The sequence below is a fragment of the Lagenorhynchus albirostris genome, chromosome 13, assembly GCF_949774975.1.
Source record: "Lagenorhynchus albirostris chromosome 13, mLagAlb1.1, whole genome shotgun sequence".
NCBI lineage: Eukaryota > Metazoa > Chordata > Mammalia > Artiodactyla > Delphinidae > Lagenorhynchus > Lagenorhynchus albirostris.
In genome coordinates this window covers 11,201,399-11,221,126 of record NC_083107.1, presented here as the reverse complement: position 1 = coordinate 11,221,126, position 19,728 = coordinate 11,201,399, and the positions used below count along the sequence as shown (strand labels likewise).

General features: G+C 39.3%; 1 protein-coding gene across 1 annotated transcript in view; it reads left to right on the top strand.

Moving 5' to 3' along the window:
* The window catches only part of ANAPC1 (anaphase promoting complex subunit 1), a 101,932-nt gene that overhangs the window by 18,951 nt on the left and 63,253 nt on the right, over positions 1 to 19,728 (top strand). The window contains exons 12-17 of the mRNA XM_060169087.1: positions 4,043 to 4,133; positions 4,230 to 4,295; positions 7,672 to 7,806; positions 9,140 to 9,280; positions 9,848 to 9,908; positions 11,857 to 12,044. Of these exons, the coding sequence (XP_060025070.1) occupies positions 4,043 to 4,133; positions 4,230 to 4,295; positions 7,672 to 7,806; positions 9,140 to 9,280; positions 9,848 to 9,908; positions 11,857 to 12,044 (682 nt within the window). The remainder of the gene's footprint in view (positions 1 to 4,042; positions 4,134 to 4,229; positions 4,296 to 7,671; positions 7,807 to 9,139; positions 9,281 to 9,847; positions 9,909 to 11,856; positions 12,045 to 19,728) is intronic.

The following is a 19,728-nucleotide window of genomic DNA, read 5'->3' as shown; positions in this document are numbered from 1 at the left end:
TTCCGTGCGCACTTGAGAAGAAAGTGTAATCTGCTGTTTTGGGATGGAATGTCCTATAAATATCAATTAAATCTATCTGGTCTGTTGTGTCATTTAAAGCTTCTGTTTACTTATTTATTTTCATTTTGGATGATTTGTCCATTGGTGTAAGTGATGTGTTAAAGTCCCCCACTATTATTGTGTTACTGTCGGTTTCCTCTTTTATAGCTGTTAGCAGATGCCTTATGTATTGAGGTGCTCCTGTGTTGGGTGCATATATATTTATAATTGTTATATCTTCTTCTTGGATTGATCCCTTGATCATTATGTAGTGTCCTTCCTTGTCTCTTGTAACATTCTTTATTTTATAGTCTGTTTTATCTGATATGAGTATTGCTACTCCAGCTTTCTTTTGATTTCCATTTGCATGGAGTATCTTTTTCCATCCCCTCACTTTCAGTCTGTATGTGTCCCTACGTCTGAAGTGCGTCTCTTGTATACAGCATATATGTGGGTCTTGTTTTTGTATCCATTTAGCAAGCCTGTATCTTTTGGTTGGAGCATTTAATCCATTCATGTTTAAGGTAATTATCGATATATATGTTCCTATGACCATTTTCTTAATTGTTTTGGGTTTGTTTTTGTAGGTCCTTTTCTTCTCTGTGTTTCCCCCTTAGAGAAGTTCCTTTAGCATTTGTTGTAGAGCTGGTTTGGTGGTGCTGAATTCTCTTAGCTTTTGCTTGTCTGTAAAGCTTTTGATTTCTCCATCGAATCTGAATGAGATCCTTGCTGGGTAGAGTAGTCTTGGTTGTAGGTTCTTCCCTTTCTTCCCTTTCAATATACCATGCCACTCCCTTCCGGCTTGTAGAGTTTGTGCTGAGAAATCAGCTGTTAACCTTATGGGAGTTCCCTTGTATGTTATTTGTTGTTTTTCCCGTGCCGCTTTCAGTAATTTTTCTTTATCTTTAATTTTTGCCAATTTGATTACTGTGTGTGTCGGTGTGTTTCTCCTTGGGTTTATCCTCTATGGGACTCGCTGTCCTTCCTGGACTTGGGTGGCTACTTCCTTCCCCATGTTAGGGAAGTTTTCGACTATAATCTCTTCAAATATTTTCTCTTGTCCTTTCTCACTCTCTTCTTCTTCTGGGACCCCTATAATGCAAATGTTGTTGCGTATAATGTTGTTCCAGAGGTCTCTTAGGCTGTCTTCATTTCTGTTTTTTTTTTTTGGTGGTAGGCGGGCCTCTCACTGTTGTGGCCTCTCCCGTTGCGCAGCACAGGCTCTGGACACGCAGGCTCATGGGCCCAGCTGCTCTGCGGCATGTGGGATCTTCCCAGACCGGGGCACGAACCCGTGTCCCCTGCATCGGCAGGCGGACTCTCAACCACTGCGCCACCAGGGAAGTCCTGTCTTCATTTCTTTTCATTCTTTTTTCTTTAGTCTGTTCTGCAGCCGTGAATTCCACCATTCCGTCTTCCAGGTCACTTATCCGTTCTTCTGCCTCAGTTATTCTGCTATTGATTCCTTCTAGTGTAGTTTTATTTCAGCTATTGTATTGTTCATCTCTGTTTGTTTGTTCTTTAATTCTTCTAGGTCTTTGTTAAACATTTCTTGCATCTTCTCGATCTTTGCCTCCATTCTTTTTCCGAGGTCCTGGATCATTTTCACTATCATTATTCTGAATTCTTTTTCTGGAAGGTTGCCTGTCTCCAGTTCATTTAGTTGTTTTTCTGGGGTTTTATCTTGTTCCTTCATCCAGTACATAGCCCTCTGCCTTTTCATCTTGTCTGTCTTTCTTTGAATGTGGTTTTTGTTCCACAGGCTGCAGGATTGTAGTTCTTCTTGCTTCTGCTGTCTGCCCTCTGGTTGATGAGGCTATCTAAGAGGCTTGTGTAAGTTTCCTGATGGGAGCAACTGGTGGTGGGTGAAGCTGACTGTTGCTCTGGTGGGCAGAGCTCAGTAAAACTTTAATCTGCTTGACTGCTGATGGGTGGGGCTGGGTTCCCTCCCTGTTGGTTGTTTGGCCTGAGGCAACCCAGCACTGGAGCCTATCTGGGATCTTTGGTGGGCCTAATGGTAGACTCTGGGAGGGCTTACGCCAATGAGTACTTCCCAGAACTTCTGCCGCCAGTGTCCTTGTCCCCACAGTGAGCCCCAGCCACCCCCTGCGTCTGCAGGTGACCCTCCAACACTAGCAGGTAGGTCTGGTTCAGTCTCCCCTGGGGTCACTGCTCCTTCCCCGGCTCCCGATGCACACACTACTTTGTGTGTGCCCTCCAAGAGTGGAGTCTCTGCTTCCCCCAGTCCTGTCGAAGTCCTGCAGTCAAATCCCACTAGGCTTCAAAGTTTGATTCTCTAGGAATTCCTCCTCCCATTGCCAGACCCCCAGGTTGGGAAGCCTGATGTGGGGCTGCGAACCTTCACTCCAGTGGGTGGACTTCTGTGGTATAAGTGTTCTCCAGTTTGTGAGTCACCCACCCAGCAGTTATGGGATTTGATTTTATTGTGATTGTGCCCCTCCTACCATCTCATTGTGGCTTCTCCTTTGTCTTTGGATGTGGGGTATCTTTTTTGGTGAGTTCCAGTGTCTTCCTGTCGATGATTGTCCAGCTGCTATATGTGATTCTGGTGTTCTCACAAGAGGGAGTGAGAGCACGTCCGTCTACTCCACCATCTTGGTTCCTTTTGACAAGATTTGATATTGTCATTTTCTTTGATTATAGCCTTTCTGGTGGGTGTGAAGTGTTTTTATTTTTATTTATTTAAATGGTACAGTTACTTTTTAAAAAAAATTTAATTAATTAACTTTTGGCTGTGTTGGGTCTTTGTTTCTGTGCGAGGGCTTTCTTAGTTGTGGCAAACAGGGGCCACTCTTCATCGCGGTGCGCGGGCCTCTCACCATTGCGGCCTGTCTTGTTGCGGAGCACAGGCTCCAGACGCGCAGGCTCAGCAGTTGTGGCTCACGGGCCCAGTTGCTCCACGGCATGTGGGATCCTCCCAGACCAGGGCTCGAATCCGTGTCTCCTGCATTAGCAGGCAGATTCTCAACCACTGCGCCACCAGGGAAGCCCTGAAGTGTGTTTTAAAAATTTTATTTATTTATTTATTTTTTGGCTGCATTGGGTGTTCGTTGCTGTGTGTGGGCTTTCTCTAGTTGTGGCAAGTGGGGGGACTACTCTTCTTGCGGTGCACGGGCTTCTCATTGTGGTGGCTTCTCTCGTTGCAGGGCACAGGCTCTAGGCAGTTGGGCTTCAATAGTTGTGGCACGCGGGCTCTAGAGTGCAGACTCAACTGTTGTGGCGCACGGGCTTAGTTGCTTCGGGGCATGTGGGATCTTCCTGGACCAGGGCTCGAACCCATGTCCTCTGCACTGGCAGGCGGGTTCTTAACCACTGTCCCACCAGGGAAACCCCTGAAGTGGTTTTAATTTGCATTTCCCTAATGACTTATGATGTTGAGCATCTTCTCATGCGCTTATTAGCCATTCATTTATCTTCTTAGGTAAAATGTGTATTTATATATTTACCAATTTATTGACCTTTAATTTTGAAATTATTATAGATCACAGGATGTTGTAAAGTAGTAGTGGTCCTGTGGAGCCTGCACTTTTTCCCCCAGAGGTAACATCTTACATATCTATAGTGCATTGTTAAAACAAGGAAATTGACATCAGTACAATCAACGGGCCTCATTCAAACTTCTTCAGTTTTACATGTACTCATTTGTGTGTGTATCTGATTCCATGAAATTTTATCACGTGCAGATTTGTGCAAACACCCCAATCAAGATTCAGAACTTCTTTATCACCTCACAGATCTTCCTCATGCTACCCACTTGAGAGTCACATATACCACACCCATCTACCACAGTCCCCAATCCCTGGCAGCCACTAATCTGTTCTCCATCTCTATAACTTTGTCATTTGAAAATGTTTTATAAATGGAATCATACAGTAAGTAACTTTTTGAAATTGGCTTTTTACAGTTAGTATAATACCCTTGAGATCAGTAGAGGCTGTTGCATATATCAATAGTGTATTTCTCTTTTAATTTGAATATTTAGATGTGTAAAGTTTCAAGAGAGTAATGATAAAACCCAGCTCATCTTTGGCTCCGTCACCAACATACAGGCAAAGGATGCAGCTCCAGTGGAGGTAAATGCAGGCACATTTCTTGAGAAGTTGAAAGTCGTTGTGCTTTATAATTTGTACAGATTGGAAAATAAAATTTTTGCCTTTTTTTTTTTTTAGAAGATAGACACTATGCTGGTCCTGGAAGGCAGTGGAAACCTGGTGCTGTACACAGGAGTGGTTCGGGTAAGTAATAAATAGCATTTCATGCTTTTAGTAGGACTACTTCCTTAGTAATTATTTTTTAATGTTAGTTTAGTTTGATATTTAAAATTTCTTACCTCCTGTCTATAGAATTTGGCAGAAGATTCTTGTAAGAGTTGACAATGAAGTCTTCAATTGAGGTTGGGCCGTATTTGGAGGTCTAGGACTCACTGTCATTAGATGGGTTGGCAGTATGAAAACAGGGCAGTTGGGGAAACTTTAATGAATATAGATAATTTTAAAAAAAAGAAAAAAGTTAATTGAAGTTTTATAAAGAATATAGTTTTGAAATTGATGTATGGGTAGCTTTCTTAAGTCTCAAAGTTTTAGTAAAGTTTCATTGTATTAAATGTATAATATATATGTTGTCTGTGTCTTTTTAAACAGTTGTGAACTTTACATACGGAATAATGTAAATTTTACAGATTTAAATTATGAAATTTAAATACAGTTTGAAGGATAATGAAGCAAACATTCATATAACCACTACCCAGGTTAAGAAATAGGATGTTGCCATATATTTACAGTCTCTTGGATTTTCTTTCCTCATTGTATCCTCATCCGCCAGAGATCCTTACTTGGAATAAATCAGTCCCTTGTTTTTATTACTAGTTTTTGCAGTTATGTATGTATCACTGACGAGTAAATTGTTTAGTTTTCCTTGTTTTTGGATTTTCATATAAAGAAAACATACCGCATACTCTTCTCTGACTTATTTTGTCAACATTATATTATTTTTAGATTTATTTGTGTTAACGTGTAGCTGTTGTTGACTCATGCACTGTTACCTAGTTTTCTGTTGTATGATTATACCAGAACTTTACCAGCCACTAGGGTTGTTTTGCTGTTTCCTCTAATAAACAATGCTTAAAAAGTTTTTAAAAAATATATATCTCCTAGCCTTTAGAATATATGCATATTCAACTTAGCCGCATGGTGCCACATTGTTTTCCAAAGTGTAGGTTGCATCAAGGTTGCAAGGTTGTGCTCCTTGCCTCCAACAGTGTATGAGAGCTCTCGAAGTTTCTTTACATTCTTGCTAACCCAAAGTACTGTTAGCTTTTTGTTTTTCTTTTTCCCAGATGGGTGCCTCATTACAGCCAGGTGATAATGGAAGTCCAGGCTCCCTCCTGGCCTTTGCTCACAGGGCCGAGGGGTGGGGTGCAGTATTTTCCTATCGTGTTTGTCTGGAGTAGTTTGGTCATTGTCTAAAAGTTTTCTAGCTATTCCTTTACTGATTGGGTCTTTTTTCCTGTCTGCTCCTGTAATGAGACTGTGGTCTGCCTCAATTTCCACGTTACCTAGAGGCCAGTTTGAGAACCGAATGGTGTTATACATCAGTGTTTAGTTCTCAGATCTTTTACTGTGTCATTGTTGGTCAGTTTCATACATGGGTCACTCATTGTTGGTCAGTTTCACAAAAACTTTATATATACTAGTTCTTCTGTCATTTTTGTTTTTTAATCCTAAAAAACACACCAGGATTTCATACACGTATTTAGAAAGTCCTTTTCTCTATTTCCTCCCTCTCCATTCCTCCCCTCACTCCCTAGTTGGGACAGTGAGGGGTTGCTGCTTTGTTATTGCAGGGTAGGGATGGAATAGAGTGTTCCACCCACAGTCTCTGGAAGAGGGAGGGGAGAGGTAGGCTGCTTTTTATTATAGAGGGAGGATGAAAGCCAAGCTCTTCCCCCTTGACAGTTGCTGCACACGGTGGGGCAGTGGAGAGGGGCTGCCTCGTGGCAACGAGAGCAGGGCTTTGTCTGCAGTGCCTGCAGCTGCAGTGCCTGATGAGGGGAGGCGATGCCACCTTGTTACTGCATGGCTGGGCTGTAAGATAGGCCTCGCCTCTGTGCTGGGGCAGGGCGCCACCTAGTCCTTGCAGGTGGGATGACAGGACCCTGCCCGTAGTCTCCAAGCACAGCTCCTGATGGGGCGGGCACTGAGGGCTGTGGCTTCTTCCGTGTGTTTGCCTGAAGTGGGGCAGGTGGGGCGAAAGTGTTTCTGCCCTGCTTAGTCTCTCTTCCTGACCAAGTTTTGGCCAAAAGAGCAAGGTTTTCATGGGCTCTCTTTTGGTGGGTGCTTGTGGACATTTCTGAGTTGTAGGCCTCTCGAGAGCCCAAGGCCTGGTTACGTAGGGAGTTGGAGAAACAAAAACAAAAGCTAGGGAATTCATAGTTCATTCCTGGTTCTCAGGCCCCTAGCCAGTCAGTCTTCTTTCCTCACCTTTTAGAGTCTTCTGCTAGTTGCATCATACATTTCGTGCAGATTTTGTTGTGGTGGTAATTCGTGGGAGGAATAGCAGGGAATGTGCTTATTGCATATTTTTATGAACTGGAGGGGGGGTGGTCTCTGATGGCTTTTAAAAAACTTTATATATACTAGTTCTCCTGTCATTTTTGTTTTTTAATCCTAAGGATTTTATTTGGGCAACTTCTGTAATTCTGTTAGCTTTCGGGTAGTATATTGACATAAATATATATATTGTCAAAATTCCACTTTAGTTCTGAGTATCTCCTTTTAGTCTTATCAAGAGTTTTCAGCCTGTGTGGGTGTGAATTTCTGTTGTGTTTTTCTTGAGAACCCTGTGGGTAGCTAAAAGGAAGGAGTGGGTAGCTAAAAGGAAGGAGTGGGTAGCATGGGTTGCTGGCTCATTCTTTTAAGGTCAATGAAGAGTTAATGTAAATTTTTTTTGAGGAAGAAGTATTTGAAAGTTTATGACAGAAGACAGATTGTGAGCTAGAGAGCACGGTTTGAATTAGGTTGGATTTAATTTCTTGAGTATCGCTTCAGCCTAAATTTTTTGGCTCCCAAGAAGTAATTGGTGTCTTTCTCTCTGCCAGGAAAATACTTAACAAGACTGATGCTTATAGTCTCTGAAAGCTTAGTGTCTCTGCTGCCTTTACCACCAATGAGGTAGAAAAATGCGTAGTATACTTGAATTTTGTATAGTGTCTTGACTATATTAACATTCCCCCTGTTTCCTGCCCCCAGAGAAGTCCTTAGTTATGAAAAGAAGGAATCAGATTAAGAATTTATGCCAAGATACTCATAGTTGGTTGGTAGAATTTGATACATTATTAAAATTTTAATTCTCTTTTTTAGTTGTGTTTGGTGATCATAGACTTTGAAATATTTAAAGAAATATATGCTTATGTGCCTAATGTTTCATTTAAGAACATGATACAGTAGGAAATTCCCTGGTGGTCCAGTAGTTAGGACTCTGAGCCTCCACTGCAGGGTTCAATCCCTGGTTGGGGAACTAAGATCCTATAAGCTGTGTGGTGTGGCCAAAACAACAACAACAACAAAAAAAAATTAAAGCTAATTTTTTTCCACATTTTTTTACTGCTTAAAGGTGGGAAAGGTTTTTATTCCTGGGCTGCCAGCTCCCTCCCTGACAATGTCGAACACGATGCCTCGGCCCAGCACCCCACTTGACAGCGTTAGTACTCCTAACCCTCTGAGTAAGCTGCTTGGATCCCTGGATGAGGTAAGACAGAGAGTGGGTGTTGTCAAAAATTAATAGTGTTTTAAAGAAGTTTGGTCAAATATTAGTTCTTTCCATGGTTAACTTTTTTCTGTTTTAATGATGACAGAATTGGAAGTTTGGCTAATGCTTGTAGAATGTGTATATTTTCAAGCACAAATGATTCAGTAAACATACATTGACTTCCCTTCTGATGTGTAAGGTATTTTTTGAAGGTGCTGCAGTGAGGAAAGTGATGCATTCTTTTTCATCTTGGGATCTTACTTGGGTGGAACAGATGTACTGTCTGTTTTAAGAGATTATAATTTAAGATAGGTAGACTATTAAGACTTAAGAGGAACAGAAAGTACCATAGGAGATTCACTGATAGGAAGATACATTCTGATGGGATGATGTGGTGGAATCAAAGGCTCCTCTTCTAGAGACGTGTCTACCTTGGTTTGGACCTGGAGGGTAAGTAGGATGTCTGTAGATGGAAGGGGGCTTTGGGGTATGCGGAATTGCATGGGTGTGGGCGTGGAGGCAGGACAGTGCAGAACATTTTAACACATAGTTGTATCTCCATCTCCCAGCATACAAGTGAAGACTCAAGAAGTCTGTGGAATGAATGAACGCTTATAAAAGTACACGTAGTCTCTTGGGTGAGGCAGGGCAGGGGGTGGGATAATAATAACCTGTTTTCTAGTGTTATCTGTGTACTAGGCACTGTTCTGAGTGTTATATATGTATTAACTCATTTAATCCCTTAAAACAGCTTTATTAGGAAAATATTAATCCTTGTTTCACAAATGGGCACATAGAGAGGTACAAGGAGGTTACTGGTCTAACGACATACAGCTAATAAATGGTAGAGCTAGGATTTACACTGTCTTCCTAACATGCTCTTGAAAAAGAAAGGATGAAAAGGTTTTTATTCCGAATGCAGTCTCCAGGGCATTATAGGTTTTTGAGCATGGAGTTAAGAATGTTAGGATTTGTGTTTTAGATAGGTTTATCTTGGGATTGCAGACAGACCAATTAGATCCCAAGTGCTGTAAGACTCTGGGGCCACCTCCTTCCGATTCCTTTCTTTCTCTCCTGATCTTGGCCCCTCAAGTCCAGGTAGTCTCCACAGCTTTGTAGTGCTGTGCATCAGATGTGCTATTTTTATCGACTTTTTCTAGTTGCTTTGGTGAGGACCTTGGTCTGCTGCAAGGTACTTAGTCATGATTAGAGCAGAATGGTTTTAAATCATTATGTACAATTGCTAGACCATATGCAAAAAAGATATATAGTTTCTTTAACCTTAATTTCTCAAAACATGCTTCACATGTGTTGTATTTATGACTTTTTACAGGCTGTTCTATTGTCCCCAGTTCCAGAACTAAGGGATTCTTCAAAGCTTCATGATTCTCTCTATAATGAGGATTGTACTTTCCAACAGCTTGGAACTTACATTCATTCTATAAGAGACCCTGTCCATAACAGGGTAACGCTAGTAAGTATGCATATTTATTTTTAAAAGGTTAGGCAACTTTCCAAGAATTGTGGCTGTTATTTAAAGTTTGTCAGAATGCAGAATTTTGTGATAAATGGAAACAAATGTTTCTTGTGATTTTTAAAATCTCTTGTAATGCGTCATTTTTTTGCCCTATTTTACTTTAAAGTAGTTCTGGCCAACTTTTCTGAAGTTCATATATTCTTAAAAAATTTATTGAAAACAAATCTGTTCAATCAGTTGAATTTTATCTGGGCATGGTTTTTGTCTTTCTATTAAAAGTGAGCCTCTTACTTTTGGTGATGGTGACTCAAGTGTCTATATGAAAATTAGACACTTTGTTAAAGACAAGAATTTTTGTAAATGTTTTACAAATAAGTACATTTATTGTTTCTAAAAGTTCGAAGTATTCAATTCTGTTTGAAAAATATTGCTTGTTTTTCATTTATTTTATTGCATTTTTGTTTGACAGTCTTGTGAAGCATCAGCTATTTTTAAGACATTCAGAGACTTAGAATGCACAGATTCCATTTACTAGCTCTTATTTGTTTCCATTCTTTTCCCTAGGAACTGAGTAATGGCTCCATGGTTAGGATCACTATTCCTGAAATTGCCACCTCTGAATTAGGTATGATTAAGAATCAAACCTCACTTTTGTGTGTTCTTAGTTTGATTTAAAAGATTTGGAGTAATTGCTGATTTACATGAATAATTGGGGTTTAAAAAATTTTTGCTGTTTTTGAAGCCATGAGATGGAGTTTTTTACTGTGCTGAGAAGCTATAAAAAAGAGCTGCGGGGCACTTTGCGCTGCCCGCTCCATGTGTGCTCTAAGGCTGGGGGAACCCGTGAAGTGTGTGCTAGTTCTGCTTCTGTGAGATTTCTTATGAAAAAGAAGCCATGCAGTGAGATTACAGTGTATGGACACGCCTCTTGCAAGAAAATCTCAAAAACAAGGAAGCCCAAGCAACTAAAATAGTTTTTGGCATATTGATGGTTTTTAATCCAAAAATATATCTCTCAATTGTTAGATACATTGAAAATTAACATAATTGCCTTTAACTGAATAAAACTTAACATTATAGTAAAAATACACTCAGGAGTATTTTGATAAAATTGGAGTCTGCTTGAATTATTATTGAAATGCAATTTGGAAAGTACTAGGTGAAAAATATTTCTGAACATAGAATAGTAAAGAAAACTGGAATTGAAAAGATTTGCCAACAAATGTAAATTAAGAAAAGAATGCTTGTATGATATAAGAAAATTCAGGATATCTATTAGTTTCAAAGTCTAACTGCCAGAGCAGAGCGTTGGCAGATTGTGTGAATTCTGCAATTTGCTAAGTGGGCTAGAATGACTTGCGTTTTAGGAAGTATGTTTCACTGGTGTAGTAAATGATATTCTGAGTTCGTATGGAGATGCCTTGCTTTTCTGAAAGGTATTTAGCCAGTGATCTCAAGAAGTATAAGCCTAACCAAAGTACATAAAAACAAATAACAGGTTAATTAAAAAAAAAAATCTTACTCTCTCATGAGCAAATAGAAGTCACATAGTTCATGCACGTAAGTTTTTGTACTTATAAAGCTTTCCTCAGCCCCTCAGGCAGTATCTGGTTTACACTTAATTTGGATTCAGTCATGACAAACTTGATTATTAGGTTTTCTAACATTGGTTTCATTTGATTCCAACCTTTGCTGTGTATGCACACACGTAGCAAATTGATGAGAAAAAGCATATGCTGCTGAGGATGGGCCCCGGTGACAGTGCCAGTGGGCAGGGAAGAAAAGAATCCTCTAAAGAGATTATGGGAGGATACGAAAGCATTGCAGTTTGGGGCCATTTCCTACTAAAAGCAGACCCAGGCCTCTTTATAGCAGTAGCCCTTACCACCCTGAGGGGTTCGCTGTATGACAGTGTAGCACTGTTAAGTGATAGCCATACTAATGATATTGAGTCATTAAGAAAGTTATAGTTTACATGGTATTGATTGATCAGAGAGCATGTAAAACATTTTAGAAACAATGCTGTCAGAAATAATGAAAAGTTATAAAGCTTTGGTTAACCAGAATGTTCAATCATTCAGAACATATTTTAATCCTAAGTAAGCATTGCTATTTGAGGAGGTATATATTGATTATTACATATTTACTGAAGTATTGAAGCAATATTTTATATGAATTTATTAATGTAGAAATTGTATGTTTTTGTTAGAATGGCCTTTAATTTATTGTCCAAACTAGGACATTTTTGAGAGTGAAATGGGGAGCTATTAATAACTGTCAGGGCCATGGATGTCAATCACCTCTGTCTTAGGTAATCTCAGCTCTTTGGTTACTCTATTTCTGATCCAAAATGAATGATTACAAAGCTGCCCTGAGACCTCTCGCAAGCCCTGTTAAATTCAGTGTCAGTTGATTGGCTAGGTCAGATTTGCATCCCATTGGCTCTTTAATGGCAGTTCTTTTTTCATAGTACTTGGCCTTTGTATAGTAGTAATTAAAAAATGTTCTTAGTAAAAGGGGAAAAGAAATGCATGCATAGGAAGCATACTAAAATTAATCTTTGCTTTTAATAGTACAAACTTGTTTGCAAGCAATTAAATTTATCCTGCCAAAAGAAGTAGCTGTTCAGATGCTTGTCAAGTGGTACAGTGTCCACAGTGCTCCAGGAGGACCCAGTTATCACTCAGAGTGGAACTTATTTGTGACTTGTCTCATGAACATGATGGGTTATAACACAGACCGCTTAGCATGGACAAGGAATGTAAGTACAGATAATTGTTTTTCCTCCTGAGATATTCTGTTGTTATCAATGTAATGTTTGCATAATTTTTTTTAACATCTTCGTTGGAGTATAATTGATTTACAGTGGTGTGTTAGTTTCTGCTTTATAACAAAGTGAATCAGTTATACATATATCCCCATATCACTTCCCTCTTGCGTCTCCCTCCCTCCCACCCTCCCTATCCCACCCCTCTGGGTGGTCACAAAGCACAGAGCTAATCTCCCTGTGTTATACGGCTGCTTCCCACTAGCTAATCTGTTTTACATTTGGTAGTGTACATATGTCCATGCCACTCTTTCACTTTGTCCCAGCTTACCCTTCCCCCTCCCCATATCCTCAAGTCCATTCTCTAGTAGGTCTGTGTCTTTATTCCCGTCTTGCCCCTATGTTCTTCATGACCATTTTCTTTTTTTAGATTCCATATATATGTGTTAGCATACGGTATTTGTTTTTCTTTTTCTGACTTACTTCACTCTGTATGACAGACTCTAGGTCCATCCACCTCACTACAAATAACTCAATTTCGTTTCTTTTTATGGCTGAGTAATATTCCATTGTATATATGTGCCACATTTTCTTTATCCATTCATCTGTTGATGGACACTTCGGTTGCTTCCATGTCCTGGCTATTGTAAACAGAGCAGCAATGAACATTGTGGTACGTGACTCTTGTTGAATTATGGTTTTCTCAGGGTATATGCCCAGTAGTGGGATTGCTGGGTCGTATGGTAGTTCTATTTTTAGTTTTTTAAGGAACCTCCATACTGTTCTCCATAATGGCTGTATCAATTTACATTGCCACCAACAGTGCAAGAGTGTTCCCTTTTCTCCACACCCTCTCCAGCATTTATTGTTTGTAGACTTTTTGGTGATGGCCATTCTGACCAGTGTGAGATGATATCTCATTGTAGTTTTGATTTGCATTTCTTTAATGATTAATGATGTTGAGCATTCTTTCATGTGTTTGTTGGCAATCTGTATATCTTCTTTGGAGAAATGTCTGTTTAGGTCTTCTGCCCATTTTGGGATTGGGTTGTTTGTTTTTTTGATATTGAGCTGCATGAGCTGCTTGTAAATTTTGGAGAGTAATCCTCTGTCAGTTTCTTCACTAGCAAATATTTTCTCCTATTCTGAGGGTTGTCTTTTCGTCTTATTTATGGTTTCCTTTGCTGTGCAAAAGCTTTGAAGTTTCATTAGGTCCCATTTGTTTATTTTTGTTTTTATTTCCATTTCTCTAGGAGGTGGGTCAAAAAGGATTTTGCTGTGATTTATGTCATGGAGTGTTCTGCCTATGTTTTCCTCTGAGAGTTTGATAGTGTCTGGCCTTACATTTAGATCTTTAATCCATTTTGAGTTTATTTTTGTGTATGGTGTTAGGGAGTGTTCTAATTTCATTCTTTTCCATGTAGCTGTCCAGTTTTCCCAGCACCACTTATTGAAGAGTCTGTCTTGTCTCCACTGTATATTCTTGCCTCCTTTATCAAAGATAAGGTGACCACATGTGCGTGGGTTTATCTCTGGGCTTTCTATCCTGTTCCATTGATCTATATTTCTGTTTTTGTGCCAGTACCATACTGTCTTGATTACTGTAGCTTTGTAGTATAGTCTGAAGTCAGGAAGCCTGATTCCTCCAGCTCTGTTTTTCTTTCTCAGGATTCCTTTGGCTATTCGGGGTCTTTTGTATTTCCATACAAATTGTGAGATTTTTGGTTGTAGTTCTGTAAAAAATGCCATTGGTAGTTTGATAGGGATTGCACTGAATCTGTAGATTGCTTTGGGTAGTATAGTCATTTTCACAATATTGATCTAATCCCAGAACATGGTATATATCTCATATCTCTCCATCTATTTGTATCATCTTTAATTTCTTTCATCAGTGTCTTATAATTTTCTGCATACAGGTCTTTCGTCTCCTTAGGTAGGTTTATTTCTTGATATTTTATTCTTTTTGTTGCAGTGGTAAAGGGGAGTGTTTTCTTAATTTCACTTTCAGATTTTTCATCATTAGTGTATAGGAATGCAAGAGATTTCTGTGCATATATTTGGTATCCTGATACTTTACCAAATTCATTGATTAGCTCTAGTAGTTTTCTGGTAGCATCTTTAGGATTCTCTATGTATAGTATCATGTCATCTACAAACAGTGACAGCTTTACTTCTTCTTTTCCAATTTGGAATCCTTTTATTTCTTTTCCTTCTCTGCTTGCCATGTCTAAAACTTCCAAAACTATGTTGAATAGTAGTGGTGAAGGTGGGCAGCCTTGTCTTGTTCCTGATCTTAGTGGAAATGGTTTCAGTTTTTCACCATTGAATGATGTTCGCTGTGGGTTTGTCAAATATGGCCTTTATTATGTTGAGATAAGTTCCCTCTATGCCTCCTTTCTGGAGGGATTTTGTCATAAATGGGTGTTGAATTTTGTCTAAAGCTTTCTCTGCATCTGTTGAGATGATCATATGGTTTTTCTCCTTCAATTTGTTAATATGGGGTATCACATTGATTGATTTGTGTATATTGGAGAATCCTTGCATTCCTGGGATAAACCCCACTTGATCATGGTGTATGATCCTCTTAATGTGCTGTTGGATTCTGTTTGCTAGTATCTTGTTGAGAGTTTTTGCATCTATGTTCATCAGTGATATTGGCCTGTAGTTTTCTTTCTTTGTGACATCTTTGGTTTTTGTTTTTTTTTTTTCTTGTGGTACACAGGGCTCTCACTGCTGTGGCCTCTCCCATTGCGGAGCACAGGCTCCGGATGCGCAGGCTCTGCGGCCATGGCTCACGGGCCCAGTTGCTCCGCGGCGTGTGGGATCTTCCTGGACCAGGGCACGAACCCATGTCCCCTGAATCGGCAGGCAGACTCTCAACCACTGCGCCACCAGGGAAGCCCCCTTTGTCTGGTTTTGGTATCAGTGTGACGGTGGCCTCGTAGAATGAGTTTGGGAGTGTTCCTCCCGCTGCTATATTTTGGAAGAGTTTGAGAAGGATAGGTGTTAGCTCTTCTCTAAATGTTTGATAGAATTCGCCTGTGAAGCCATCTGGTCCTGGGCTTTTGTTTGTTGGAAGATTTTTAATCACAGTTTCAATTTCAGTGCTTGTGATTGGTCTGTTCATATTTTCTGTTTCTTCCTGGTTCAGTCTCGAAAGGTTGTGCATTTCTAAGAATTTGTATATTTCTTCCAGGGTGTCCATTTTATTGGCATATAGTTGCTTGTAGTAATCTCTCATGATCCTTTGTATTTCTGCAGTGTCAGTTGTTACTTCTCCTTTTTCATTTCTAACTCTACTGATTTGAGTCTTCTCCCTTTTTTTCTTGATGAGTCTGGCTAATGGTTTATCAATTTTGTTTATCTTCTCATAGAAACAGCTTTTAGTTTTATTCATCTTTGCTATCGTTTCCTTTATTTTTTTTGATTTATTTCTGATCTGATCTTTATGATTTCTTTCCTTCTGCTAACTTTGGGGTTATTTTGTTCTTCTTTCTCTGATTGCTTTAGGTGTAAGGTTAGGTTGTTTATTTGAGATGTTTCTTGTTTCTTAAGGTAGGATTGTATTGCTGTAAACCTCCCTCTTACAACTGCTTTTGCTGCATCTCATAGGTTTTGGGTCATCGTGTGTTCATTGTCATTTACATCTAGGTATTTTTTAATTTCCTCTTTGATTTCCTCAGTGATCTCTTGGTTATTAAGTAGTGCATTGTTTAGCCTCCATGTGTTTTTATTTTTTACAGATTTTTTTCCTGTAATTGATATCTAGTCTCATAGCATTGTGGTCGGAAAAGATACTTGATACGATTTTAATTTTCTTGAAGTTACCAAGGCTTGATTTGTGATCCAAGATATGATCTGTCCTGGAGAGTGTTCCATGAGCACTTGAGAAGGAAGTGTATTCTTTTGTTTTTGGATGGAATGTCCTATAAATATCAATTAAGTCCATCTTGTTTTATGTATCATTTAAAGTTTGTGTTTTCTTATTTATTTTCATTTTGGATGATCTATCCATTGGTGAAAGTGGGGTATTAAAGTCCCCTACTATGTTTATGTTACTGTCATTTCCCCTTTTATGGCTGTTAGCATTTGCCTTATATATTGAGGTGCTCCTATATTTACAGTTGTATCTTCTTCTTGGATTGATTCCTTGATCATTATTAGTGTCCTTCTTTGTCTCTTGTAACATTCTTTATTTTTCTTGGATTGATCCTTTGATCATTATGTAGTGTCCTTCTTTGTGTCTTGTAATAGTCTTTGTTTTAAAGTCTATTTTGTCTGATATGAAAATTGCTACTCCAGCTTTCTTTTGATTTCCATTTGAATGGAATATCTTTTTCCATCCCCTCACTTTCAGTCTGTACGTGTCCCTAGGTCTGAAGTGGGTCTCTTGTAGACAGCATATGTATGGGTCTTGTTTGTGTATCCATTCAGCCGGTCTGTGTCTTTTGGTTGGAGCATTTAATCCATTTACATTTAAGGTAATTATCGATAGCTATGTTCCCATTACCATTTTCTTAATTGTTTTGCATTTGTTATTGCAGGTCTTTTCCTTCTCTTGTGTTTCCTGCCTAGAGAAGTTCCTTTAGCATTTGTTGTAGAGCTGGTTTGGTGGTGCTGAATTCTCTTAGCTTTTGCTTGTCTGTAAAGGTTTTAATTTCTCCATCGAATCTGAATGAGATCCTTGCTGGGTAGAGTAATCTTGGTTGTAAGTTTTTCCCCTTCATCACTTTAAATATGTCCTGCCACTCCTTTCTGCCTTGCAGAGTTTCTGCTGAAAGATCAAGTGTTTACCTTATGGGCATTCCCTTGTATGTTACTTGTTGTTTTTCCCTTGCTGCTTTTAATATTTTTTCTTTGTATTTAGTTTTTGATAGTTTGATTAATATGTGTCTTGGCGTGTTTCTCCTTGGATTTATCCTGTATGGGACTCTCTGTGCTTCCTGGGCTTGATTGATTATTTCCTTTCCCATATTAGGGAAGTTTTCTACTATAATCTCTTCAAATATTTTCTCAGTCCCTTTGTTTTTCTTTTCTTCTTCTGGGACCCCTATAATTTGAATGTTTGTACATTTAATGTTCTCCCAGATGTCTCTGAGCCTGTCCTCAATTCTTTTTTTTTTCTTTATTTGCTCTGCTGTAGTTATTTCCACTATTTTATCTTCCAGGTCACTTATCCGTTCTTCTGCCTCAGTTATTCTGCTGTTGATCCCCTCTAGAGAATTTTTAATTTCATTTATTGTGTTGTTCATCACTGTTTGTTTGCTCTTTAGTTCTTCTAGCTCCTTGTAAAACATTTCTTATATTTTCTCCATTCTATTTCCAAGATTTTGGATCATCTTTACTATCATTATTCTGAATTCTTTTTGAGGTAGACTGCCTATTTCCTCTTCATTTGTTACATCTGGTGGATTTTTACCTTGCTTCTTCATCTGCTGTGTGTTTCTCTGTCTTCTCATTTTGGTTAACTTACTGTGTTTGGGGTCTCCTTTTCACAGGCTGCAGGTTCGTAGTTCCTGTTGTTTTTGGTGTCTGCCCCCAGTGGCTAAGGTTGGTTCAGTGGGTTGTTTAGGCTTCCTGGTGGAGGGGAGTAGTGCCTGTGTTCTGGTGGATGAGGCTGGATCTTGTCTTTCTGGTGGGCAGGTCCATGTCTGGTGGTGTGTTTAGGGGTGTCTGTGACCTTATTGTGATTTAGGCAGCCTCTCTGCTAATGGGTGGGGTTGTGTTCTTGTCTTGCGAGTTGTTTGGCATAGGGTGTCCAGCACTGTAGCTTGCTCGTCATTGAGTGGAGCTGGGTCTTGGCGTTGAGATGGGATGTCTGGAAGATTTTCGCCGTTTGATATTATGTGGAGCTGGGAGGTCTCTTGTGGGCCAATGTCCTGAACTTGGCTCTCCCACCTCAAAGGCACAACCCTGATGCCTGGCTGGATCACCAAGAGCCTGTCATCCACATGGCTCAGAATGAAAGGGAGAAAAAAAAGAAAGAAAGAAAGAGGAAAATAAAATAAAGTTATTAAAATAAAAAATAATTATTAAAAAAATTTAAAAATGTAATAAAAAAGAAAGAAAGAAAGAAGAGAGCAAGCAAACCAAAAAACAAATCCACCAGTGATGTTTGCATAATTGGTTGTGCAGCAGAGTATATAACATATCAGTTTACTAATGGGCATACTTCATTCAACAAAATGGAATATGTTAAGGCTTATTGTGTCTATACATTTTAAGTCAAATATCATTACATTTAATAACATTTTACTAGTAATTAGAATTATTGCATTTTCATAATATGGTAAAGCACTTTGGCCACTATTTCTCATTTCAGCTTTGTAAAATGGCTATAAGTTATGCTCAGATTAGTAGTAGTAGTCTTGATTTTATTGATGAAGAAACTGAATCACGAAGAAATCACCGACTAGAGATTTGCTCAAAACTGGGCCTTCATTCTATCTTCTGACTCATGGCTTAATGTTCTTTTCTGAAGCCCAGACTGTGTTTTCACACACAATTGCTTGGTCTGTGAGGAGGAAGGTTTGATTTGATGGAGATTTAAAGTACTTTAGCCTAAGTATGTAGTCTGCTAATGATACAAAGCTGCATTCCTCATCTCCCTCCCTAGAAACTTTCTTCCAGGCCCTTAATAGGTTATTTACAAAATCAGGGTAGCGTCTTCAGTATTGGTGATTTCCTTTTGCCTCTGGAGATCACTCCCAGGACAACCTTGCCTGGGTCACTCTGAAGAAATCACTGTAGAACACACTTACCTTTCTCCAGGTAACTCAGCTGTACTTGTCTATACATTTTAGTTTCATACCAGCAAATCCATTTTAAAATATCATTTGTTTTTTTTTTATTATGGAAGTATACATGCTTACTGAGGAGAATTTGGAAAATGGAGGAACTAAGAGGAAAATACTGCTACTCAGAGACAACCACTCTAAACGTTTTGCTTTTGCTTTATAGATAAACATGATATCAATGAAAATTTCCTATATCATTAAAAATTCTTCAAAAAACCCCCTTCATTTTATAGGCTACCATGTGGTTTTATCATGATTAATGGCTAATAACTGAACATTGTTGAACCAGTTTTTTTATGAGTAATTTGCAAACATTCTTTTATATGTAAATCTGTACATCTCTAGTCATTTCCCAAGAATTAAACCCTAAAAGAGGGATTAGTAGGTCAAGTAATGTTCAAAAAGGGTTGTGCAATCAACATTTTCACCAGCATCATTTAAAGGTGCCCATTTCACCACATTGATTATTTGAGTGGGGTGAACCTTTGCCAACTCAGAACTATTATGTTATTTCTGTATAAGTAAATGGGAATGGCTTTTTAATATTCTCATTGGTCATTTATAGTTTTTATCATTTATTTATTTTTGTGGTACGCAGGCCTCTCACTGTTGTGGCCTCTCCCGTTGCGGAGCACAGGCTCCGGATGCGCAGGCCCAGCGGCCATGGCTCATGGGCCCAGCCGCTCCGCGGCACGTGGGATCTTCCCGGACCGGGGCACGAACCCATGTCCCCTGCATCGGCAGGCGGACTCTCAACCACTGCGCCACCAGGGAAGCCCCCTGTAGTTTCTATTTTTTGACTTGCATTTCATGGCTTACCTGTTTCATTCTCCTCTCCACCTAGCAACCAAAGTAATCCTGTCCAATAAAGTCAGATCAAG